The sequence below is a fragment of the Solanum verrucosum genome, unplaced genomic scaffold (genome assembly GCF_900185275.1).
Source record: "Solanum verrucosum unplaced genomic scaffold, falcon-dt-bn FXZP01000214.1, whole genome shotgun sequence".
Lineage (NCBI taxonomy): Eukaryota > Viridiplantae > Streptophyta > Magnoliopsida > Solanales > Solanaceae > Solanum > Solanum verrucosum.
In genome coordinates this window covers 3,027,267-3,054,233 of record NW_026020059.1, presented here as the reverse complement: position 1 = coordinate 3,054,233, position 26,967 = coordinate 3,027,267, and the positions used below count along the sequence as shown (strand labels likewise).

The window sequence follows — 26,967 nt, the reverse complement described above, 5'->3', positions numbered from 1 at the left end:
ACTAGAAAAATCAGAGAGGAGACTGGCACTTTGGAAATCCCAATATCTATCCTTGGGGGGAAGAGTCACTTTGATTAATTCTGTTTTAGACTCTTTGCCAACATATGTGATGCCACTTTTTCCCATTCCCGGCAAGGTAGTCAAAGCTATAGACTCATTGAGGAGAAACTTCCTTTGGCAAGGTAACAAGATTGAGAAGAGCTACAACTTAGTTAAATGGATGGCGGTTCAACAAAGCAAAAGATTTGGGGGTTTGGGAGTAAGAAACCTAAAGATACACAACAACAACTTACTTACCAAATGGTTGTGGAGATACAATTTGGAAGATCAAGCTCTATGGAAGGAACTCATTCAACACAAGTATGGTCAGGAAGATCAATGGTGTTCAGAGGAAGTGACAGAAACATATGGTGTGGGAGTATGGAGGACTATAAGAAACCTATGGCTGGCTTTCAGAGACAATGTAAGGATAAAGGTTGGTCAAGGAAATAAGGCTTTGTTTTGGAAGGAAAACTAGACTGGTCAAGGGTCCTTGGAAAATTTATTCCCTAGGTTTTTTCCATTTGCCTGAATCCTGACAGCAAAATACAAGAGGTTTGGTCCCCACAAGGATGGAATTTGCTCTTTAGGAGATTTCTTAATGATTGGGAAATAGAGTGGGTATCAGATATGCTAGCTTTGATTGGAGATTTTCCTGGCACAAATCTGGAAACAGATAAATTGCTATAGAGGCATCATACTGATGGTCAATTCTATGTGAACAGAATGTATAAAAGGGATCTAGCCACAATTGCGGGGAAGAAATCAGGGCCATGGAGTGCTATATGGAAGAGTGTAGCCCCTACGAAGGTGAAGTGTTTCACTTGGTTGGTAACTAGGAGAGCTTGCCAGACACATGATAAACTTCAAAAGAGGGGAAAAATTATTGCCTCAAGATGTTATCTTTGTAAAGAGGCTCTAGAAACCAACAATCATTTGTTTCTCCATTGCAAAGTAACAACACAAGTATGGGCTCTATTCACCAATATAAAGAGCCTAAATTGGATTATGCCAGAACATACACCAGACCTACTAAGTTGTTGGGTCAGAAGGGGAGGTAATAAGAGCCAGAGGAGGTGGTGGAGAACAATACCTTCTTGTATCTAGTGGATCATTTGGAAGGAGAGAAATCAAAGAATTTTTGTAGGGAAAGAATGCACTATAGAGAAGATTAAGTGGAAAGTAATTACCACTTTAGGTTTTTGGTGTAAAGAAATGAACATAGAAGAAGAAATTCAACTAGTGGATTTCATAGGAGCTTTGTAAGTAGTCCTATTTATTTTGTTGGTTTTTCTATGTAACTAACACTTTTGGAGGTGGCCAGCATAGCCCTTAATGCTGAGGAATACAATGTTACAAGTTTCAAAAAAAAAACTAAAAGCAATTTTCAACAATTAGGTATTATCTCAACCATGACCAAGCGCCAATTCTTTTTGTTTAGAAAAAGAATCTGAAGCTGCCAACAGGATCAGACCTTCAATGTTGAACCAACGCTTTGGAGAAGCTCTCAAGCATCATTGCTTTAGCCAAATAAACGTGTAAAATATTTAAAGGGTAGTTACACTCATGAGGTATCTTTCGGGGATTTACACGTAAAATGTAAGGGAGGGACTCGAAAATGGAAACTAGAGCTAAAAGGGTGCTTAGTTATCAAAGAACTTAACGAAAGGAGTTAGTTTACAAACAGAGTCCCAACAGAGCAAAAATGGGAAGATCAGAGTGGTACCAGAACTCCAGAATAAGGGAGCACATATTTTCTGAACATGTGGCCAATAACAATCTATCAATTTAAAAAGGTCTTAAATCAAGGGTTCTCAGACCTCATTAATCATTATCAACATGAATCAGTCAGCTACTGCTAAACAAGGATTAACAGAGCTCTTGAAGGGACACTCACTAGAGTGCACAATGTATTGCCACTCACTGTTCAGAGCTTGAGAATACATGCTTCCTAGATGTCTTCTTTTTTTCTTTTTAATTTGGATTGTGAATGAACTATGGTATTCGACATCAAGTATCTTATTCAATATCCTCCAATTGTTTACCAATCTATGGTATCACTAAGCAAAGAACTAAGGAACAGATTGCAGACCAAAAAAGTGAAATGATTTTGCAACAGGTTGAAGATTATATTGATTAATGAATTTCCGTGAACACAGTCTCTATACCATAATTCACCTATGTGAAATAACCTTTTGAGCAAGCATAACCGGTCCCAAGTACGGATAAACTAGGAGTGTGATGCAGGTAAATAGTTAGAAAAAAAGTTATCAAACTATGACTACTGTCGATAATAACAAGTTTGGAATTTAGGTATAGATTGATTATCTAAGTGGTGATTGTTTATACAGAAGAGTCAACCAAAATGCATGAAGATTAATCTTTTTTGATGAGATGAGAGAGCTAAATAAAAATAACTACAATCCATTAATACAAAAAGCTACTCAAGTGAAAACTACTGTAAACTAGTGGAGCAAATACCTTCTTGGCGTCAATTTGACTTTCCAAAACTCGTGGAGATAAAGTTCTAGCTAATGAAGTTGATCTCGACCAGTCAAAGATTGATGCCTGACCCCTTAGAATCCGCCTCAGATGCTCCTGGAAATTTATAAAAGAAAATCTTACAATCTAACAGTCAGTCAAACATTAATCTAAAGCTAAGAAATTGGGCACATGTAACATGAGATTTGAAGGCTTAAACTGATGGTCCCTTCCACTACAGAATAGGAGATAGTCAATGGCCTTGAGATGAGATTAGACAATCTTTTGATTATAACCGAGAAATCCCTGAGGATCAGTTACGCACGGCTCAAAGCTCAGATTTGAAGGCTTATACTGATGGTCCATTCCACTATAGAATTATTTTTTTTGAGAAGGTAATCATTTTGTTAACAAATGGGGGGAAAACCTCGTATACAACCCGTATATCAAAAGAAGAGAACCTACATCAAAATATGGTTCTCAACAAAAGAGATCCACCTCAATGCAAATAGGAACCTCGAAAGTACACCAAAAGAAACACTACTCTGCAATTATACAAAGCCTTGCTCCACCCCTTTGAATGCCCTCCTATTTCTCCCTTTCCAAATGACCCACATGCTTGCCAAAGGGGCTACACTCCATGCCCTTGAGCTTCTGTTCCCCCTCCTATGAGTCCAACTTAGTAAAGCCTCCTTCACTGTGCCCGGCATTCAACTTTGTCATGCCTCCTTCACTGTGTCCGGCATCACCCATTGCATCCTAAACAAGTTGAGGCCTGAGGTTCACCCTCCATAACCAATTAGCCACGTTGTTTTTCTCCTGCACTCTTACACATAAAGCACCAACTAACATAGGCGATCCTCCTCTTCCTCAAATTTTTCGCTTTTAAGATCGCACACTTCTCGCCAACCATACAAAGAAACACACCTTCCTCGCAGCTCTAGAGATCTAAATAGAGCCGTAGGGGAAAGTGTCTTCCCCTCCCACTAGTAATCTCTTATAAAAGAGCTAACAATGGATAATCCATCTCCACTCTCACCAGCTCCATCCATCCGATAAATTATTAGGATTGATTAGCCCATGTGAAAACTCAATCAGATTGTGAAATTCTTCCATCGCCGAAGCCTGTAGGTTCCTACCAAATCTTAAGTCCCCATGAATATCCCCTTGTGAGACCCATTAATTAGTTGGGTTGTCTTCTCTCTTTGGCAAGATACACGATATAAATAAGGAGAAACCTCTCTCAACTTGTTCTCTCCACACCATTTATGTGCCCAAAAACTAATTTTGCTCCGTCCCCTACCTTAAAGGAAATATATCCACAAAAATCTGTTCGCCCATTCAGACTACTCCTCCACAAACCACACCCATACAAAGTTATTGTTAGAATATGAATAGGAACAAGAATAGAATATAAAACCTTATTTAGAATAGGAATAGAAATTGAAATAGTATATAGAGTCCTACTTGGAAAAGGATTGTACTGTAGTGTCCTAGTTGGAAAAGGAGTCTAATGTAGTGTCTATATATAGGGTCTCAATGTAATAATGTAGAGACACAATTCGATAATATTTTTCACCAATATTTCTCACATGATATCAAAGCCTCTACGATCTTGGTAGAGAATCGAAGAGCTTCCGCTGTCGGCTGGCAGGCGGCTATTATTTATATATGCCGCCCGTCTGACCAACGATTATTTAGCAAAAGTTGGGTCACCATGTATCTTTCCGGTGACTATTTTCTCATATCTAATTTGCATAGCACTGTGCATCTTTCCGGTAACTACTTTCTCATATTTCATTTATGTAGAGCACCGTACCATCATTCCGGTGACTACTTTCAGATATCTTATTTGTGTAGCACTGTGTCATCTTTCTGGTGACTACTTTCTCATATCTGATTTGTGTAGCATCGTGCCAACTTATTGTGGACACATAAAAAACTTTCTTTAGTCTATTAGAAAGCATCTTATAGATAATCTTGTAAATGTTTCCTACCAAACTAATAGGTTTAAAATCCTTAATACTGGTCGCTCCATCCTTCTTTGGCACAAATTTCAATGTTAATAACAGACGCATTAAGACTTTTCTCGAACTCCCTAGTATTTTTTGAATTCCACAATGGTTTCTATCAACTCACCTTTAACTATCCTCCAACATTGTTGGAAAAAAGTTAAAGTGAATCTTTTCGTTCCAAAGCATTGTCCCCCACAACTCCTCGGCTTTTCTTGTCTATAGCCTATTCAACCACTCCCTCATTCCTTCCCACATCTACCTAAAAACTAACCTACCCCATCCTACCCCGCTCAATTTCAATCTCGACTTGATATCTTCCTTAAGAAAATGATCATAAAAACCTACAATGGCCCCCTTCACTTCCTCCTCCCCCTCATACAGTGACATTCACATCACGTGACTCAATAAAGTTTTTCTCCTATTTGCTACTGCAACTCTATGAAAAAAACTTATATCAGAATCCCCCTCTTTCAACCACAACGCCCTCGATTGTTGCCCCCAACTAATCTCTTGAGCAACGCTGAAGCGGCAATCTCCCCCTTCACCTCCTCCTTCCAATTTCTCTCCCTCTCTTCTAACCCCCTAACCCCTTTTGCATGCTCTATCTACCCCACTTCATTAATCAACTCTCTCATTTTAATTTCCACCCTCCTAAGAACCTATTTATTCCACTTCCTTATATCTCCTTCTAACAATTTTAACTTGCAAACAAGTCGGAAAGATGGTGTGCCAACAACTTCATACCTATTCCACCAAGCATTAACTCTATCAACGAAAACCAGGTGCTTTGAGCCACATATTCTCAAACCTGAACAGAATACACAAGCTCCTCCTACTCCCATCTAACATGATAGGCAAATCATCTGAAATCAATTTGGAAGAGGGGCTTGAAACACATCTACAACCATCTCCTCCACGTCAATGAACACCATGAATCTATCAAGTCTAGATTTAGAAGTGGAATCTCCAACTCTAAGATGAGATTAGACAATCATTTCTTTTAAGAACCAAGAAATCCTTGAGGGTCAGTTACGCACGATTTGAAGCTCAATAGATAATGAGCATGCTCCTCTACCTTTCTCCACTTAAATACCAGACGGTTCTCATATGCAGCACGGTTTGAACCCTTAGTGTGCGCCTAACCCACATATCATGCACTACACATCTTACCATTAGACCAAAGCTTAGCACCGAGGATTTTGAACAATCTTTTTTGTTGTTAGGTTATGATGACCTTTTCTCAGATGTATTGGAATACTTTAACATGGGATCATGGAAGCCTTTGATGAGTTCCACAATAATGGGGGTTATACACTTTGAGTCGTTCTCATTTTCGTTTATTTTCACATTGTTCAATTGATGAGAATTGTGGTAGAGATCATTCAGCATCTTGGGTGCAGCATGTATACTGTTGTCATATAAGCTTCTTTTTTTTTTTCGAGGCAAAAAGGTATCTTTATATTCAATAATAGCCAAACTCATCATCCAAAAATTGATGAGAATGAATCAGTTGCAACCCTTCTGGGCAAGGCAAAAAACATAGACACTAATCCATGTGTCTTAACATATTTCCTACAAAATCAACAAAAAGTTCTATTTCCCTCAATCATATCCTGTTTACACCAAAAATAAAGCAAACTAAGGAAGTTTTTGATTTTCTGAATGTTGTTAATCTCGTCTTCAAAGCATCTTGTATTTCTTTCCTTCCACAAAGTCAACCAAATGCAGGTTGGGATCAGATCCCACCAGTCCTCATCTGCTTCTCTTCTCCCAGTCTCTTTCCAACTTATCAGCAAACCTTTAGTGGTCTTCGGCATCACGCAGCACACTACCAGAATACATAAAAACATGTTCCACAGATTTACAGCTGTTTTGTAGTGTAGAAAGAGATGTTTTTGGGAGTTTTAAGTCATTCCTCGAAATTCATGTCAGAGAGAGATATTCTTCAGCTGACAAGTCATCTAAGCATGTTCTTTGCATCAATTTTTGGGTTTTGGAATATTCTAGCAAGACCGAAACTTTATGGAGAAAAGCAATGTTTGCAATCGTATGATGCATTTGGCTTGAAGGAAATACGAGAATATTATTGGACAAGAATGTGTCTCCAGCCTATGTGTAGGATAGACAATTATTTTTTCATACCAGAGCAAGATCTTTACTCCAGCTACATCATTTGGACTTCAGATATTTTTTTCCTTTTTGGTGACAGGATCTTCAGGGAGATTGGGAGGCACCTCTGTTTGGAATTGCCTTACCTTACAACCCCCCAATCTTCCCTGCATTTGGTACCTGAGAACTATTCATATACAGCTTGACATTGTATACGTACAAGTACACCACTGTCTTCACAATCCTGGATAGGATCAAAATCTTATACATGGGATAGTCTGTTACTTGAGCATTCGCACTATCTGACTCAGCCAAAATTTGTGAAGGAAGCAATTTGTAAGTTTGACTCCAAGTTGACCAAGATTTTGATTGGAAATGACTTGTGCTTCAATTTTACTGACAATCAAGGGAAAAATTAACTCTTAACACGTAACTGTCCTGATGCAGCATTCATTTATGAGCAGTGTCACCCAGAGTTACCATAAGGATTAAATCAGGGAAATTGTGAAGGAGACAAGGGTTCCAAACTTGACAACAGAGATCAAATGGGTTAGGGTTACTTAGTGTGAATTCACAGAAGTCAACTTTCCATTTCTTCCTGATTCCATAAAAGATGATTTCAGTCTAATATTGAATACTGAGGAGAGTAAACCCTGCCTTTATAACAAACTGGAAAAATATCCAAAAAGAGCCTCTTCTCCAGATCAGATAATGTAATTATCAAAGGAAAATACATCTGCAGCAGAGAAGTGATGAACAATGAAGAAATGAATACCAGCATAAATAGTAGATACTCAATACTCACCAACAAGTGCGAAAAATCAAGTTCCTTATGCGTGACTGAAAATTCTATGTCGAATGGGGCAATCTGGAAGGCACCTTAAGTTAGAATCCTGCAGCCATGACAAGAACTAGGAATTTCAAAAGCAAGTAAGAGAAACCTGCCTGCTCTCTCAGGATGAGTAGATGCTTTATTAGGAAAAGTTGTGCATCCATTGATGACGATCTTTTGCCAATAAGTTTGCTAGCTTTCTGAAGGAATTAGAAGTTCAGTAATAACAAACAGCATATTGAACAAAAAATACGAATGATACACATTACAAATTTTAACAGCATAATCAGCAGAAAAGTCAAATACATGAACTTCAACTAAAGAAACTTACTTGAATGGATAATGAGCAGAACTCTACAGCTTCCTGAGAAAGAAAAAGAGTAAGGATCCAGTAACATCTGGCTACGATTAGAAGGGACATTGATAGCAAAAGTAACTGCTTACCTGAGCTAATCCAGTAAAAACAGCTGATTCTAGAGAACAGTACAGTTTTGATAGACATGATACGGTTTTCTCCAGGGGAGGATACCAGGTTCCGGAAACATCTTGGTTTTGTTCAGTCTGCACCAAATTTAAAATAAGGAATCAGAGAATATGGTGCAAAGTAGCAAAAGAAAAAAAACTAGGGAGAAAATATGGTGCTAAATCGCAGAAAATCATGTTTAACAGCAAAGAGGCAGGAAAAGTATCAGCAAAAAAACAAATTCAAGTTACATAAATCAGCATAAATCAACTTATTCTCTTCTAAAACAATTTTATTAATATACACAAAGTCTTTGAGAAGGTTTCTAAAGCAGCACACTTGACCTATTGAAAATAAAATAACCAATTAAAAGATCTATAGTTTATACTAATAGAAATCCTAAAACTCTTTCTTAAAAGAGAAGAATTTTAATATACAAATTCCATCAGACCTCTGATTCCAATTTTTAACCTTTAACTTTAAAATGGCTTGCTTTGTACTGTGCAATAAATGTCACCCAACTAGAATCACAGGTCAAAAAGAGTCAGTTCACACCCTTGAGCAAGATATTGATTTACAGAACCTCCATATATCAAACTGCAACCTCCATAAGAGAATGCAAACTCCTCCACCAAAAAATTACAAAGACCTCCAAAAAAAAAAAGATAAAGATAAAAGCTATCCTAGCCCTTACTTCCTCTAAAGATATATGTTACAGAAGTCAACTGAATACCCATCACAGGACCAAGAGTTTGGCACTTACAGATGGTGAACCCAGTTCTGCTGAAACAGATTGCTCCAACTTTTTAGGGTAATCCAGATCCTCGTCTGAAGGAAGGTAATTTGCAATCTGAAAACAAAGCAGGGAAAGAAAGCAGACCAAATTATTTGTAGACCACTGGTTACTTGTGAGGAAATTCAAGCATACAGAAACCAAACATACATGTGTGCTCCTTACTTCAGCCATCCCAACTTATATGGTCTAATTCCTTCTCTTATCAATCCCAACTTATCATATTTAATAGACGACACTTTTCATCTCCATACAAATCCATTGAAACTCCTAGCAATAACTACTACACCTCACTCCAAACTAGTTGGGGCCAGCTATATGAATCATCAGTGACCATGTTTCTCATTTAAACATATCTCAACCGAACGTTATACAACATTGAAGCTCATACCACTTTGCATTATTAATCCAAACAAACGATGTACAGAGTAGAAAATGGAAATATGGCAGGAAGGAGAAAAGATTAGCTCGGGAACCGAATGAACATTGAACAAATATCAAATCAACAGTACCAAAAATAAGGTAAACACGAAAGAGTTTCCTCGTAATGATGCATAGGCCCATATTTTTCCATAAACTTGTAAATAAATCACATGTTGGTGCTCTTTTTGTACCTAGGTAGCACAACCATGGTGCCTTTTTATAAAATTATTCTAGGCTATAAAAAAAGAGAAACTATAATCTACAACCTTCTAAAATTTTCATTTTTCCTTTGTATCTCCAACACTAAGAGGATGTTTGGATTGGCTTAAAAGTTGGTCAAACCTACTTTTAAGACAGTTTTGACTACTTGAAGTGTTTGGCAAATATAAAAATAACTTAAAATGAGTTAGGAAGTGTTTGGCAATATTAAAAATAGCTTAAAATAAGTTTAAAATGACTTCAGATAAGTTCAAAACCAAAAGTAGGTCTCCCCCTACTTTCTATTTTTTTGACTTAAAAAGTCTTTTTTTTTTTTTTTTTTGATAACAGACTTAAAAGTCATTTAAGTTTGACTTTAAGTTTTTGACTTAAAAGCTACTTTTTTTTAAGCCAATCCAAACGGGTTCTAAGTGAAACTAAGTATTTCAGAAAAGGATGAAGTACATACTAGATTCAAATTCCAAAAGGTTACTCAACATCACATAAATTGGTATAATTCACTCAAGAGCCTCTTGGATATGTCCAACTGTCAGAAGTCTGCCACAAAGCATATTCCTTCTGCCACGCAAGAGTCAACTTTCGAGTAAGTTATCATGATAAGCCGATCATAAGAAAGAATGGAAAATATAAGTGATTCAAACTCCAATGAAGAATTCCTCACTTTCACTAATGGGCGATTCTGTTTGAAGGTACTACATATCACAACAATGGAAGATAGTGCAGCTAAGAGAACAATAAAGAGAAAAGCTAAGCTATGAGCAACAGTATATAGTATATGCCATGAGATAAAACCTGCTTATGTTTGCAAATAAATGAATGTTCCATTTTTAACCAAAATCAATGCAACAGGAAAAGAAGGCCTAATTTATCCAGTAACTAATTTTGGCACTATTCATCTATCCATGAGGGTGCTGATTAAGTGATAATATTATCTCATGTCCGAGTAACAGATAAGTCGCCAAACAGCATTTAAATAAAATGCCCGAGCAATACTTGGGATGTTACCTCATCACGGATATAGGTGCGAGCACGAAAAGTTAATCGCTCGTGAACATCTGCTAGAATCCTGTCCAGCGTTGGACGTAGCCCAGCCAATGACTCCCCCCGTCTGCTCAGTTGTTCTCCTAGAACTTCAACTTTAAGGATATCAACCAGTTCACAAAGAACATCCAGGTTTGTTTCGTGAATAAGTTTAGGACGCAATGTATCATAGAGGAAAGTACACCTGCAGTTGGTAGGGAGGTAATTGTAACCTTAAGAGACATAGAGATCAAGTTACTTATCATCAAAAAAAACAAAGCTCAAGTTCCAGCAGCTTCAGGGGCATATAGATAATACATCCTTTGTCCCATTTTATGCAACACATTTTCCTTTTTAGTCTATCCACAAAAGAATGACAACTTTTCCTTTTTGGAAACTATTTAACTTTAAACTTACATTTTTACCCTTAATGATATTATTTATTGTCACACAAATGTCTATGGTCTGTTATAGACCACAACAACAACAACAACATACCCAATGAAATCCCACTAAGTGGGGTCAGGGGAAGGTAGAGTGAACGCAGACCTTACCACTACCTCGTGGAGGTAGAGAGGCTGTTTCCGAAAGACCCTCAGCTCAAGGGTACACTAAGTGGACCTGTTATAGACCACAAGTTTCAAAAGTCTTCCTTTCTTTTTTAAACTCCATGCTCAACAAACACCGTAACCTAAAATAGGATGGAGGGAGTATAACGTGTCAACGCTTCATTAAACTGCTGTAACTGGACCAACTGAGAGATGGGGCAGGAGCACATGGATTTAGATGCTATGCACAGAATATTCATATCATGTTATGCAGAGGACATAAGCTCAAAAACATGACTTCTCATGGACTACATAAATAAGATTATTTATGAATAAAGGAGGCAAGTAGAAATATAGTTTGAGAATGCAGGAGGCAGAGAATATCTGATTGCATATCTCCGATTACTAGAATGGAGCAAAGATAAAAGTAATGTTATCAAGTGAACCAAATAACACGTTCCATTACCTTTTTATATATAAAAGGTACATGTTTCACTGCTGATTAAACTTACTACCACTGAAATCTGCCATTAGATTTTTTATTTTTTTTTGATAACCGAGAAATCGGACTGTGACCCGCCCTTTGGACCAATCACAGCCTTCTAAACTCAGTGGATAATGGGCCCGCCCCTCTACAAATCTGCCATTAGATTTGACTGTCAGTAACCGTAACTCCCTCCATTGGTATTATCTAATCACATTAACTTGACAAGAAAAACTATAAAAATGGTAAAGCCTATATTCTAGGTCAAATTTTGAATGATAAAAGCGCAAGGCTTTATGTCTCTCTGCCCCACAATCAGGAGGACATACATGTAAGTTAAAATACCCAGAGAAGGAAAAAAGAAAATTATGAGCCAAAAGAATGGTACAGGTATAATGGACATCTCGTTTCATATATCACCCATGGGGGTAGTGTTCAGGAAAGCGAGCGCTTCATTGCTTTAAGCAGTGTCGCAAAGCGAAGCGAGAGTTCAGCGCTTCAGCCAGCTGAAACGAGGCATGTGAAAAGAAGCAGCCGCTTCTGGGCTTGAAGTGAGATGCGACCAGAAGCAGTGAAGCGAGAAAAGCAGCGCTTTTATTTTTTTAGTAAGTGGTCGATTTTAAAGAATAAAAAGAGGTGTGACTTGCCTAATCCTTAAGAAATTAGAATAGTAAGGTTTCAGTGTACTCTTTCCTTCCAGTACCTTTTCTCTTTTCTTTATTCGTCTTCTTCTTCTTTCTTCTTCATTCTGGTGCAGTGGCACTGCTAGCCTAGGATTTTCTTCTTTTCTGCTACTCTTTTCGTTACTCTGTTTTCCTTTGCCATGTATAGCTTTGATTATTTAAACTATATGTTGCCGAATTTTTTTTCCTCACAGTGATTAAATATATATTGCTGAATTGTTTTGTTTCTTAACAATGACTAAAATGTTGAATTTTTTCTTAATAATGATAAAAATAATAATGTTGATTGTTTTTCTCAAATTTTATCCGCGATGTAAAATGCCTAACCCGGGATGTAAATATGAGAAAAAAGTTGGTGAGACCAATAGGATAACAATTGTATGTCTGTTTTGTGACGAGACAAATCAAGGGGAACCTTTATTTAGTTTTTAATATGATTTTTTTCTTATATATTTTGTCTCTATTTATTTTGGTCTTTTTTCTTTTAAATTGAGCTTCATTTCAATGAAGCGAGCGCTTCACTTAAAACGTGAAGCGGAACCTTGTCGCTTTTTACCGCTTTGCGCTCCCCTAAGCATTGCATGGGGTGACTGGAAGCCCCAGATAGTGAGAGAAGTCAGCATATCACAAAGAAACACATCACATGTAGTAACTGACAACAATTAGGTTTCCTTAGGCCTCATTTGTTTGCATTTAATGATGGTCTAAATCTTAACCATTCATATCTCAATCATTAAGTCCGTTTGTTTTTTAGATCTGAATCATTCAAATCTTAATCTTAAAATATTTTTGTTAGAATAAGAATAGGTTTATACAATCCTATTAGAATAGGAATAGGTTTATACAATCCTATTAGAATAGGAATAGGTTTATACAATCCTATTAGAATAGGAATAGGAACAGAAATAGAAATAGGAATACTAAATAGTATCCTACTTAGCAAAGATTGTATTGTAGTATCTATAAATAGGGTCTCAATGTAGACACAACAACAATTCAATAATATTTTTTTCCTATATTTCTCACATGGTATCAGAGCCTCTACGATCTTGGTAAACAATCTAAGAGCTTCCGCTGCCGGCGGGCAGCTATTATCCATATATGCTGCCCGTCCGGTCAACGAATTATGTTAGCAAAAGTTGGGTCACCGTGTATCTTTCTGGTGACTATTTTCTCATAACTAATTTGTGTAGCACCGTGCCACATTCCAATGACTACTTTTTATATTTAATTTGTGTAGCACCGTGCCATCATTCCGGTGACTACTTTTTCATAATTAATTTATGTAGCACCGTGCCATCATTCCGGTGACTACTTTTTTATAATTAATTTGCGTAGCACCGTGCCATCATTCCGATGACTACTTTCTCATATCTGATTTGTGTAGCACCGTGTGATCTTTTCGGTGACTATTTTTTCATATTTAATTTGTGTAGCATCGTGCCATCCTTCCGGTGACTACCTATTTTTGCATATCTGATTTGCGTAGCACCATGCATCTCTCCGGACTACTTTTCATATTTAATTTGTGTAATACCGTGGATTTTTCCGAACTACTTTCTCATATCTGAGTTGCATAGCATCATGTGTCTTTTCAGTGACTCCTCAGATTTGATTTGCATAGTTCCATTCGTCTTTCCGGTGACTCGTCAAATCTGATTTGCGTAGGTTGTGCCATCAGTCCAACCCTACCCGTATAATTTTTCTTTTTCAGTAGGGTCGTGTCATCATTCCGACCCTACCCATATTATTTCTCTCTTTTAATGGGGTCGTTCCATCAATTCAAACTATCATATATAATTTTTATTTTCTAGTTGGGTCGTGACATCATTCCGACCCTACCAATATAATATTATTTGTTAGATTGTGACCACTTTTAGCCATCAAATCTAATACTCCGGCATATGAGCATGTTCCGGCTAGTTTTTCGGTGACTTTATATCGACTCGTCTATTGATTCCAACATGATCCATATACTTTATACTAGATTTTGAACACTTACAACGACCGATGCATTGTGAAGAAGTCTATATGGAGCAACCACCTAATTTTGTTGCTCAGGGGGTGTTTAGTAGCCTTGTATGTTGATTACGTAAGTCACTCTATGATCTGAAACAGTCTTTACAAGCTTGGTTTGGGAAGTTCCAACACTATAATTTTATCACTCTGTGTTTTATCGGCATTACGCATCAAATTCAGTATTTCATGAGAAGACCAAGCACATTGAGATTGATTGTCAGTTTTGTGAAGTCGGTTGTTCAACTTGCAGATACATCACCAAGCCCCTCATCGGTTCTCGTGTTAATTACATTTGTAACAAGCTAGGTACATGAATTGTATGCACTAGCTTGAGGGGGAGTGTTAGAATAGGAATAGGTTTATACAATCCTATTAGAATAAGAATAGATTTATACAATCATATTAGAATAGGAATAGGAATAGAAATAGAAATAGGAATACTTAATAGTATTCTACTTAGTAAAGGATTGTATTGTAGTGTCTATAAATAGGATCTCAATGTAGACATATCAACAATTCAATAATATTTTTTTTCCTATATTTCTCACAATTTTTAATGTTTTTTTTCTTGTTACAAGCACTAAATGGGTTTGAATTAGAGGTGGCAAAATTAAACCCAACCCGACCCAACCCATTTAGGTTTGGATTGGTTATTGACCTGCCCATTTGTTAGCTCAAACCTTTTCAACCCAACCCATTTCAACCCATTAAAAATTGAGTTGATACAACCCAAATTGATTTTTGAGAAATCTTGTCAAAATATTTTTAATTTTTTTTTTTATTATTTTATATGTTATATATAGTTATAATAAAGAAAAAAAAATTATTAGGTACTAAAAGCTTATAAAATAACAAATAAAGCCATTAAAACTTAGTAAAAATTGGGCAGGTTGGGTTATGACCCTTTCCTAACCCGTTTTGACCCAATCCATTTTGGCCCAAGCAAATTTGGGTTGGGTTGGGTCCAGTGGCGGAGCCAAGATTTTCAATAAGGGGGTTCAAAATCTGGAGAAATAGACACATGAAGTAGCCAAAGGGGGTTCAACATCTATTATATATACCTAAAAAATTATTTTAACCATGTATAGATAGTATAATTTTCCGCCGAATGGGGTTCGGATGAACCCCCTAGCAATAAGCTAGCTCCGCCCCTGGTTGGGTCTTGACCCGTTTATTGTCCATTTTGACCTGCCCAAATTTAACCCAACCCGCCCAATTGCCACCCCTAGTTTGAATAGATCTGAATTATTAAAATATTTAATAAAGTCTTAATAACATTAAGACATCTTTAAAAATGATTCTCCAAAGATGGTAAGTTCAACATCTTAGTTATTCAGGTGTGCATTCAAATCTAGATATCTAAATCTTAATATTTAGATGTGTATTTAAATTCAAACATCCTCATCTTAATGAAACAAATGAGGCTTTACCAGACTTCATGATTTTACTTTTCTAGGCATAGAAGACTGCTTTCCGACCTAAGCGATAAATCCCAAGGGCAACTAGCACACAGTTTGAAACTCTTAATAGATGATGAGCCAACCCTTTAATCTTCACTTAAATAATTGCTCTGCCACCTTCTTTATCAAAACGTAGTTGTTTACCCACCTTTTGAGTTAAAGCTTATACTTTTGTTTTGGAGAATAAGTTAAGGCATATACTTGAAAGACAAGGTTCGCCTTGAAGTTACTACAACTTTCACATGTAACCTCCACATTTGTATCTCAAAGTCAAAGATTTAAGGTCATAAAAGCAGTTGAAGCAGGAGCAAATGTTGACCACACTAACTAGATATATAGACATAGCACATATTCATAACTGATGGCCAGAGCAACCTGCAAATCTAAACCAGAGGGAAATCTGAGCAGCTCTTTCAGAGGAATAGATAGCCGTAGATCCCACAGGACAGCTTCAAATTCCAAACCAGGAACTTATCTTGTGCTAGCCCGAAGATCTAACGTGACAATCACTAAGCTATTGGGCAGCCTCATAGTCCACACTGATTTTTATTAGCACACAAATAATGTCTAAAAATGTTTACACACACTTACCGCTGATAGCAACTCTGGCCTAAGAAGGTTTCCGCACGGCACAAGCTACCAAAATAGCAAAGTCTTACAGGCACAAAAATTTTGCTATGTTGGCTCTCTTGTTTAAAAGTCACATGAAAAACAATACAGATAATCCAAACCTCCCCCACCCCCAAACAAACCAAGATAAGAAAAGGAAAAAAGAAGCAAATTAGAAAAGAAAAAGTGGGAAAGGAAATGAGTAAGAAGCAAAAATGGTTCAAATGCAGAAAGAACCCCACAAGAGAAGTTAGGCAACTCACAGAGGATCTACAAGAGGAGTCAAACTCGAAATGTCCTCTGAAGATGATGGAAAGAAGTGATTGAAGAGTTGATGCTCCAGCTGACAGACCTGCATTTACAATGTCAAACGTAAGGTATGGAGAGACATATATCACAGTTTACCCTAATATGCCTTTAGCAAGACTTTGTTTGAAGCAACATCAGATATTTACTTTGACAATAGTGATATGCAGAAAAACATATAGAAGTTATGATTCCATCCTCAAAGAAACCAAGGCTGCTATAGTTTTACCACATTTATCCTAAATCCAACTAGAGGAAAGATTCATCTACACTAAGATGAGCTAACCATTGAAAGAAAAAATAAGGCGTGGCTCTCTAATTTACAACAAATTACTGATTTTTTTGAGAATGAGAACTATATACTTTGAATTAATCTTGTCAAATAAAAAGAAAAATGAATGTTGATTGCTCATATGACTATCAAAACTGGGAGGTCAACCTTGAATTGAGTCTTTTCATCTTCTTCTTATACCCCCACCCCCACCAACACTAAATAAAACCACCACCAACACCATAAAAAGAACAGTCATCCAATTTTTGTAAGGCAAGATATAACAATCATACCATTCTCTAGTACAAAATGTTGTAAATAGTACCGATGTCATTTGAATGTACCTGCATTAAATATGCACATCCAGATCTAGTTAAAGACGACAATGCTTCTTTCCTGGAAAATTCAGAGATCCGCTGTTGCACTATACCTCTTATCTGAATTAAATGAAACAGAATGAGTACTGATTAAAATGACAAAACAAGGAGAAGAAAAAAACAAGAAAAAAGCCATATATATTGATCTATAGAACTAAAAGGAGCAGCTTACTACTCACCAAGGAAAGGCGCTGTTCACAATAGAGTTTGTGGCATTCTTCAAGAAGTTGAATATACTCTTTTCTAGGTGTTCTGCTTTCAATTTCCTCCAAGATAGGCTTAAGCTGCATGTAACTAGGTTCATTTGGTTCATGGATAACACGTAAAAGCTAGTCCTAGATTCTTTTCTTCTTCTTTTTTCTTTTTTTTTGAGATTAGAAATACTCACTCTCATACAACGAATTAATAGAGTTTCTACAAACTAAAAGGCAAGGAGATGTTCCAATGTTACCTCATTTGCTGCAGCCTTGAAGCGTACATATATTATAGATGACTCTATACCCTCGGCAAAAGATGTTTTGCTACCACCACTGCTTCTTATTGCAGCCTGAACCTGATAAAATGGGTGTATTTATCTCAGGATATGAAACCATTCATCTGCAAGAAAAGATTGTAGTGCATAAAACAAACATAAAACAGATTTACCTGAGAAGAAGTGCTTCTAAGAACGGAAAGAACATGAGAGCGAATCATTCCCAGAGCTCGAGACTGTTACAGGGGGGCCAAGGTAACACAGACAGAGAGAAAGAGAATGGGCAATGGGATTAGAATTCTTATGTCCAAGAATGTCATAAAATCATGCCTTGTATAAGAAATGTGATTTCATATATGATAGTAGATTACATAATGTTGATGTCAATTCTTTTAAGTACCTGAAGTTGTCGAAACTTGACCAAATAAATGCTGCACTCTGCATATTGTGGGTTACTCTCAACATATCTTCAGTGACGCAGAGGAGAAACACAATGGTTATTTGTGCTCTTACGCATAGATTACAAGCTTAATTCAATAGAACTTAATCTTGATAAAAGAATTCACATCCCTAGAAGAAACCTGTGACTCTAGACATGTCCACATGGTAAACTTCACAAATAACCAAAGAAAAGTAGGGATGGTACAACATTGCAGTGGTTCTAATATTCATATATTTCAATGCAGTAATATGAAATGTAATGTCACTTACGATATGCACTCATCAAGTCTCTTAAGCAATGGAAGAAAATTTGTACTACCAACGCTCATGCTAGGAGAATAAAAAGTGGTTGCAACCTGCAAACAAGAGTGCAAGACAAGCATGAGGAATCAAATCAAATCAAATAAAAAAAAACAGAAAACAGAAAACTGGGTACTTTGACATTTAGAGAAGTTCAAGTAGAAGAAGAGCAGGACTTGAAGAGAAAATTTAGCACAAGATAAATCAAGTTGATGCAATGCCCCAATTAGATGTAATTAAACAAAAAGGCATTAGAAAATTTTAGGCTAATAGTCATGATTAAATCAAGAATATCTACAGTGGAGAGTGAAAAAGCTATTCCTCTATAAGGAATTTAAAAACAGGAACTCTCAGTTTCAAAAAAATAAAAAAATTAAAACAGGAACTCTCATTCTCAATCTCACAAGTGAAGATTTTCCTTTAGAAACCACCAAGCATATAAATAGGAGAAATAAGAGTTGACCAAAAGACGAGATTAAAGAATCACCTTAAATAAATAACTTGCTAAGCAAGAACATCAAAATAATCCAAAAGCACTAGATTGGAAAAGCCAAGAAAGAATAGCTTTGGGTGACTCATTTGTAACATGAGGAAGAAAACAATCTAGAATCAAAGCTTTCTTTACAAAGGATAAAGCTCCGCCCTCCGGTGTATGGGTGTGGAAAAAATTTAATTAAAAAACATGAAATCTCTTGAGGCAGAAAGCTCTCATTTCTTAAAGCTGTTTTCCATAGTTCAAACTCTCAGTTAGGTATATTTCCTCACCAATGTATCAAAGCATAAAAAATACCGATAGCATTAATTCTCTCTTCACTCAAAATAAAGTTGATGCAGAACCATACCCAATTCAGCATAGGCATAGATAGACTACTGTGGAAATAGTGCAAAAGGCATTGAATAACAATGGAATATTATCAACATAAATGGCAGTCGGACCTTACATTCTCCAATTCATCAAAGTAATTGAGCTTATTGTGAAGTGATTCTGCAAACTCAATTAATTTCTGCTTCTCCAAAAGCTGCAAATAAAAAAGAAATTACACAAGAAGATTATTCAATGCTGCTTCCTGTTGTTAATTATTGCCTCTTTACCTGTACATCACATGTCCGTTAATATTAGACACTGATAGGGAACTCCGAATTTCAAATGCCACCCACTGGACATCGGAAATATACAATATTGACATGAATTGTAACTAGATAATGCTTTAAGTCAAACAGCAACTTCAGATAGAAGAAAAGACAAGAAAACGCAAAATGAAGAAATGCATTTACAAGGTACTAGGTGGCAATTGAAGATGTTTGGCAACTATTAAAGATATCATAGACTTTAATCCATCAATACAGTAGATTGGCAATGAAGACTTTCAACATCATAGAGTAAAAAACAATGTCTATTAAGAAATTGAACTCCATAGTTACAAGCCTATTTTCTTATCATACAATTAATTGTTCCTCTGCTGCTCAGAATTTTGAACAGAGTGAAAGAGAAAAGTACAATCTACAGCTAAAGTAACCACAGATGCTAAGAGAAATGGGTTGACACACCAGTCTATCGCACGCATCATGAAGAGTTCTAGTCTTTGTCGCCACTGTTTGATGCTGCAATTGCAGCTCATTGAACAAGTCAAGTGTTTCATCCACCTGCAAGAGAGCCATTTTTAAGGGCAAGGGCATGTCGACTCGAAAGCAAGCATAGATAGATGAACAGCAACAACAAAAAGGCTTAAGAGAAGAGTATAAGAGCATTGATTTTCTTCTCAGAATACCTGGTGAAGTATACTATCGCAGGTCTGAATCTGCTCTGTTAAGGTGCTGACATAATGCTGATATTTTTCTTCAGTCTATGCACAGAAAGAAAGCATATGTAATATTTTTTTATCAGCAAGTGAAAATGATGAAGCATATGACTCATAACTTTTGGATGAAACGGAAGACATATAAACAAACTAAAGACCAACCTCTGATTTCATGGCAGCTTCAAGATCCGCGAACCACTTATAAAACTGTATCAACAAAACAGCACAAAGGGGAAGAGGAAAGTCATATCAAGTTCAAGCAGCATTAGAGGAAAGGTCAACTTAATATGCCATTTATATCATCATTTACAAAGACAACTAAGCATATGCAGTATTCAAGCATATACAAGAATGCAACGCAAAGATTGCCATGGAAACAAATTTGGAAAACTGAAGCTCCTTATTAAGTGGCTTGCTTTTGCTGGACAGTGAAATATGAAGCAGTACTAATAGAGCAATTCCTTCAAGAAAGCTGCCTGAATATATGCAAAAAGTGTTACATGTGTGAAATGAGGTCCGAGGATGTTAATTAACTCCACTGCACTGCCTAACCTGACAGTTGTGACCAGTTACCTTTTACATTTTTGAAATTAAAGAATCATGCAAATGAGGGGGGGGGGGTTTAGCTCCATTAGCTCCAGTGGTTCTTTGGAAGGAGAGAAGTAGGAGGTCTTTTGAAAGGGGTGGATATTTCGTACAGTTGAGAAATAACCTCCTATAGTTATTTTTTTGTGCACTCACAAGGTTCTTGTGTGTATAAATTGTTGGATGTCTTTGACAGAGAACTCTTTTTTTGTGATAAGGTATATAATTTCATAATGATCGAAAAATCTCCTTATCAAAAGACATTAGAATAAAACAAAAGGAGAAAAAGAAAATAACTTCTAGGGCTACTAAAGTTCAAATATGGAGGAGAGTTCTAGAACAAATTGCTTTGCATGTCTTTCTGATATATAGACACAACTATTGCTCCGCTCAAACAGGCAGGATCAAGGCCATAAACAGCCACTATGGTCATCATCCCTTAACACATATCAGGGTCATTTCTCACTAAATGTAAGTTCTAGTCATCCTTTGCCTGGCATAAGGTGTTTCCTCTCTAGTTAATGACAATCGTCAGGACCAAAATGAGAGGCATATTATCTAGTAAGCCAAAACAATGGATGGAGCTTTGTAACAAGCAATTATCAGGCCGTCTGTTCAACTCATCGATTTTAGCAGTTACCTTATCAAAAAGAAGATATTCACTGGTTTAGCAGTAATGTGTGGCTGATGAGCCTTTGAGTATAGCACACTACAACTTCTAGTCTTGCACAAATATAACTCTATAATTTAGCATTGGTTGCAAGATTTTATTAGTTTTGATTCCTTGCCCAACATTTAGATGATAATGCCACCTTTTGATAAGGGAATAAATCATTCACGATCCCTTATTTGAAATATGGAATATTAAGATCTGCAACCTGGAAATGTAAAAAATAAAGGGCGTGCCAACTAAAAATTGGGTTTTTTTTAATCAGGTAAATATTTTTTCATTCATATCCATGGGCAAACTGGCCGTATACAAGGGGTATACCAAAAGGTAAAGCATCTACAACAAGATATGACTGTCTACAAACTCCACCCAGTCATCTATACACCAGGTACTCTCTGTGGCACCAAAAGAAAATAAGGGAACAGAGACTACTCCTCAACTGGAAGGAAACTCGACTCTACTCCTTCAAAAGTAACTCACCTGATTTGTATTCACTAGGACTGCTTCAATGGCCCCTGAATCCTCCAGAGAACTTAGCTTTGTTGAAACAGAGAGACTGTTATCATGTCCAGAAACTTGATCCTGGAAATTGAAATAAAAACATATTTCAGGTAATTGAGTTAGAGATAGATATATTCTGAAACCAACCAAGAAGGAAAAACTCACCAAATTGGACGGGAAAGGTCTCTCAGCAACTGCATGGGAAAGTGCTTGTATGGCTGCTTGTTGTTGCTCTGTTAACGGAGCATTCTGTAAGAAGAAAACTAGTTCAAGTTGTTGAAGAATATAAACATCAAGATAGCCACTAATGCTGATTTAGTTAATCAAAAGGAAAAACTTTCAATAGACATGAAATAGACACATGTAGTACGTACAAACAATTCTTTTCTTTCAATACAACAATATAATTTGACATGGTGAGGGCCACAAACGCAAAATAAAAGATCAAATCCAGGATGGAGGTGATTATTGATATGATGATTTTCCAATAGCAATTGCAAGAATAAGCTAAAACTAAAAGTGTCAGCAAATATTAGTTAGCCAGTGCTTATACGAGGAAAAAGAGAAGCAGTGTCACATTACAATGAGAATAAAACATCAAAAGATAGTTTAATTGAGAATATGCGACACAATTACCAGCAGCTAAATCTTTCCATTGAAAATAGACAACAAACACATGTTTGAAATCAACTGAGAGGACTTTATGGCACAAAGAAACAATTTGATCCCCCTTTTTTCTCCTTTTTTTGGGTCAGTGGTAAATTTTATTAGAGAAACTCAGTACCAAGATATTACTGAGATAAAGCAGAAGGATTTTCTTAAGTTGTAAGGAATCCAAGAAGTCTAGCAATACATCAATGTTAGTATCACATATTTTCATCCCCTTTTCCAAACACCACTTTACTATTCATTATTTCAGCAGGATCATCAAATTTGTCATAGAATCAGAGATCTACATATAATTTTGGTTATGCATTCACACAAATCTAGTAAATCTGGAGAAAATCTGAACAATGTAGAAAATAGGAAAAAGGAAAATAGAGAGTGAACCTGTTCCCAAGTAGAAGCGAAATTATAGCCTTTGGAAATAGCTTCGGACTTGGGAACACCAGGCCTTGTTGCCGTCGCCATGAGATTATCAATACTCTCTTCTTCCACAACTTTGCAACTGTTTCTGTTTGTGAAAAAGCAAAATGAAGCAGAATTGATGAAAAAATGTGGGGAAAACTGCCAGTCACTGGTCAATTACTGTTTACTGATACCAAAACAATCAATACGAGAGATGATTGTGGCGATTACCATATGGCTTCAATGGAACCAATTTCGACTTCGAAGTTGAAAAAAAAGGTGCTTTGAACGATGAAGTTGAAGATCTGGGGATGATCCTCTGCCTTAGCTTTGTGTTTTCTGCTCATATGAAAATTACACAAACGACGTTGTTTTCAATAGTAAGAGCGTATAAGGATAATTGTATACCTGTCTTAAGCATAAACGACTACAAATCTTTGGCTAATTAGTATTAATATTTTTAAAATATAAATAACTAGGTATTGCCCGTGCGAACTACGTCAATAATCTACTTCAGAACATTTAATAATATAAGTGTTTTCGAGTCGGTACAATCCTACAATAAATTGTCAAGAATATTTTATCCAAAGATGAAATGAAATACTTAAAACCAAAAAGATTTGATTCTAAGTGTTTATACATTTTGTTATTAATTCTTCATTTTACGGTAGTTTTTCATAACCAAAGTCTTTAGAAAAGATATGTAATTGTTTCATTGTCTATATTTGTATTTTTAATAAAGTGGTACAAACATTTTATTCATCAATTGCAAGAGTTTTTCTCCTATTCAAGACCTCTACATACAGAATCCAAATACGGAAAAGGGTCAAAATTGCCCCCGAACTATATGAAATAGACCATTTATACCCTTCGTTACATTTTGGGATAAAAAATGCCCATGTTGTTATCGTAAGAGACCACAAATACCCTCAAGAGTTAACACCTCAAATTTTTGTTGACGTGGCAAGCCACGTGGGACTAATCCTTCCACCTAAGCATTGTCAACTAGGATTCACTACAAAAGAACTAGACCTTTAGCAGCAACAACAGTCGCCACAAAAGCCCAGAAAATCGACACTAAAAGTTTGTAACATTAAATTCTAATTTTGTGTTTTTTTCTTCATTGTTTTTAAAAAACCAAATATGATATCGATTAAGTATGAGTTTGAAGACACTATATGTTTTATTTTTATGTCATATGTAAATGTATAAAATGTACAATGATGCATTATATATATATATAGTGTAGGAGATTTGAATCGAGAAGTAATTTTGATTATTTTTCGTAATAATATTGGATGTTTTTAATATGGATATTGCAAGTTATTTATTTTAGAAAATTAGGTCGCAATCGAAAATTAATTATCATTTTTTTTTTTTGAAAAATAGGTTTTACTAACAAATGGTTGTTGGAGCCTTAGTCGCCACTAAAAATCACTCATAACCTTTAGTGGCAATATTTTGGGATTTTGTGGCGACTTTGTCGCCACTAAACGTCAAGTTCTTTTGTAGTGAATCTTAGTTGGTAATGCTTAGGTGGAGGGATTAGTCCCATGTGGCTTGCCACGTCACTAAAAAAATTGGGGTGCTAACTCTTGAGGGTATTTGTGGTCTCCTGGGATAACTGCGGGGGTATTTTTGATCCCAAAATGTAATGGAGGGTATAAGTGGTCTATTTCGCATAATTCAGGGGCAATTTTGACCCTTTTCCGATCTAAATATTATACATCTTACATAATTAGTTGTATACTTGATAAGTTAATTAAAATTTAAAAACACGTCTCTTGGAGTTCAACGGAATAACATATGTTGCTCAATAATTTGGATTAAATGATGTCTTGGCAAGTCCTTATTCAAAATCATTCGCAGTCGATGACACTACTTTGATAGTCAAAAGGCATATTTTGTTGTTTATGTTTCGATCAATATGGATAAAACTTTATATTTTTTGCGACTTTTAATCTAATGTTTATAAGGAGTTAATTATTTCTTTAATATTTGATTAATATGGATTCATCCTACTTTGAGGGGTAATTCATTGACCTCAATCCAACATTCGAACCCCAAACTTTTGATTAAGGTTGAGTACAATGCTTACCATCCCACAACATTCCTTTATTTTTTAGATGTCACTAATCAATTGAATGTCTCGATAAGATAGAACGTTGAATAACTAAAACTCCAAGGTAGTGTGGAATCACCATAACTTTTGAACACTCAAAAGTCCCTTCTTGGACATCCCATGGATTTTTTAGCCACCGAAAACTCTATAAAGATCAAAGTCATTTATTTTACAAGTTTAAGAATTCTAATCTTACATGACACTAGTAGTCTAATGATTACATAAAACTCTTGATTAACATATCTTTACTTCAACATAATGATCAAAAGCATAACATAAACAACAAAGTTTAAAACATGTACTCAAAAACAACATTTAATAACATAAGCATAAATTAGTGACTGTAAAAAAAAAAATCAAGATCTATAACAATAGAATGAAACATAAAGGAAATTATTCCCCTCTAGTACCCGAGGTTTAAAGGAATAGATCCTCTTATGATAGAATGATTCTATTCATCAGTGTATTGATACAAAAACAATGGTGTCAGTGAGTCACTCAACAGGAGCAAAGTACACGAATATTTAATTGTGAAGAAGAAGAAGTTTAGAATTTTCGTTGTTTTAAAATGAGAGGAAATCCTTCTATTTATAGACAACAAATGGTGCTTATTGTGCCTTATCAGAAAGGTCACAACTCTTTGGAAAAGTCACAACCTCTCATAAAAGTCACAACTTTTCATAAAAGTCACAACTTTTCATAAAAGTCACAACTTTTCATAAAAGTCACAACTCTTCATAAAAGTCGTAACTCTTCAGAAAAGGTGCATTAGTGGGAGTGCTTCTGTCACGCCCCGAGCTACCCCCGAGACGCGGACATGGGACCTAGGACCACAAGTGATCCCAAGCTAACCATGTTGGCATGATCATGAGCATACTAAAGAAAATAAATTGATGCGAAAGCTAAATCATAAATAAAATGAAAAATATGGGGATACCCATATACTATAACAGAGATATATGAAAACGGATGAGTTTAATACAAGGAAGATATTAACTCAATACTAAGTTGAATTTATCTATGTCTGAAATAAGCCTCTAAACTGACTAGAAATGTTGGGACATGCCCCAACTAGGTCTAGCAAAACTAAAACTAAAGACTAAAAGCAATAAAGATAAACATGTCACTAGTCCTCGAAGAATAAGGACTCACCACCGATGTGCTGAACTGAAGATCGAGAATCGATCTAAGTGTGATCTGGATGCTGAGAACCTGAATCTACATCACGAGAAGATGTAGCGCATGTATGCGTCAGTACTTGAAAGGTACTGAGCATGCAAGATAGAGTAAAGCTGAAAGAACATATAACTGAACAAATAATAAAGCAATGAACTAATATGAACATGATATAGATACTGAATACTGAATACTGAATACAAAGCTAACTGATGCAATGACCAAATTTATAACATGTTGAAACTGAATACTGATTGTACTGAAATATGGTCAATGCAATAGAGTCTGATTGAACTGTGGGAGCTACTAATAACCGACATAAAACCACATGAGCTAAATGTGAAGTCCGATGTATACGCCCCATCGAAAGGACCTAATATACCCTGTCAGAGGTATACAGGCATGCTGGCGTGATCACTAAACTGATGTTTCCCACAGAGGGGACTTACACCTACGTGGCTCGTAGTTCTGGGACTATATGGGTATGCTAAACCCTAGTCCAACTTGGTATTATGCTACTCCCAATGAATTAAGTGGTTAACTGGTTATGACTAAATTTCTGTAAAATACTGCATAGCTCAAAACTGAACATGCAAACTGAGAATGCAACAATTAATCTGATAATGATGCATTCATAAACTGAGGCATGTATAACTGAATACTGAAATATCTAACCTAGCAT

General features: G+C 36.1%; 2 protein-coding genes across 2 annotated transcripts in view; one reads left to right on the top strand and one right to left on the bottom strand.

Annotated features, from left to right (window-relative positions):
* The window catches only part of LOC125823315 (conserved oligomeric Golgi complex subunit 3-like), a 44,315-nt gene extending 21,222 nt beyond the window's left edge, over positions 1-23,093 (bottom strand). Inside the window, exons 1-20 of the mRNA XM_049502706.1 lie at positions 22,970-23,093; positions 21,899-22,168; positions 20,326-20,370; positions 20,134-20,208; positions 19,913-20,008; positions 19,306-19,383; positions 18,335-18,420; positions 18,024-18,090; positions 17,797-17,859; positions 17,603-17,704; positions 17,331-17,435; positions 17,119-17,211; positions 16,461-16,549; positions 10,380-10,599; positions 8,703-8,789; positions 7,921-8,037; positions 7,808-7,840; positions 7,590-7,676; positions 7,450-7,512; positions 2,521-2,637 (exon numbers count right to left, since the gene is read on the bottom strand). Coding sequence (XP_049358663.1) covers positions 2,521-2,637; positions 7,450-7,512; positions 7,590-7,676; positions 7,808-7,840; positions 7,921-8,037; positions 8,703-8,789; positions 10,380-10,599; positions 16,461-16,549; positions 17,119-17,211; positions 17,331-17,435; positions 17,603-17,704; positions 17,797-17,859; positions 18,024-18,090; positions 18,335-18,420; positions 19,306-19,383; positions 19,913-20,008; positions 20,134-20,208; positions 20,326-20,370; positions 21,899-22,168; positions 22,970-23,050 — 1,974 coding nt within the window. The 5' untranslated portion in view covers positions 23,051-23,093. The remainder of the gene's footprint in view (positions 1-2,520; positions 2,638-7,449; positions 7,513-7,589; positions 7,677-7,807; positions 7,841-7,920; positions 8,038-8,702; positions 8,790-10,379; positions 10,600-16,460; positions 16,550-17,118; positions 17,212-17,330; positions 17,436-17,602; positions 17,705-17,796; positions 17,860-18,023; positions 18,091-18,334; positions 18,421-19,305; positions 19,384-19,912; positions 20,009-20,133; positions 20,209-20,325; positions 20,371-21,898; positions 22,169-22,969) is intronic.
* LOC125823308 (26S proteasome regulatory subunit RPN13) overlaps positions 1-26,967 on the top strand; it is a 406,586-nt gene that overhangs the window by 274,117 nt on the left and 105,502 nt on the right. The gene's annotated exons all lie outside the window — the stretch shown is intronic.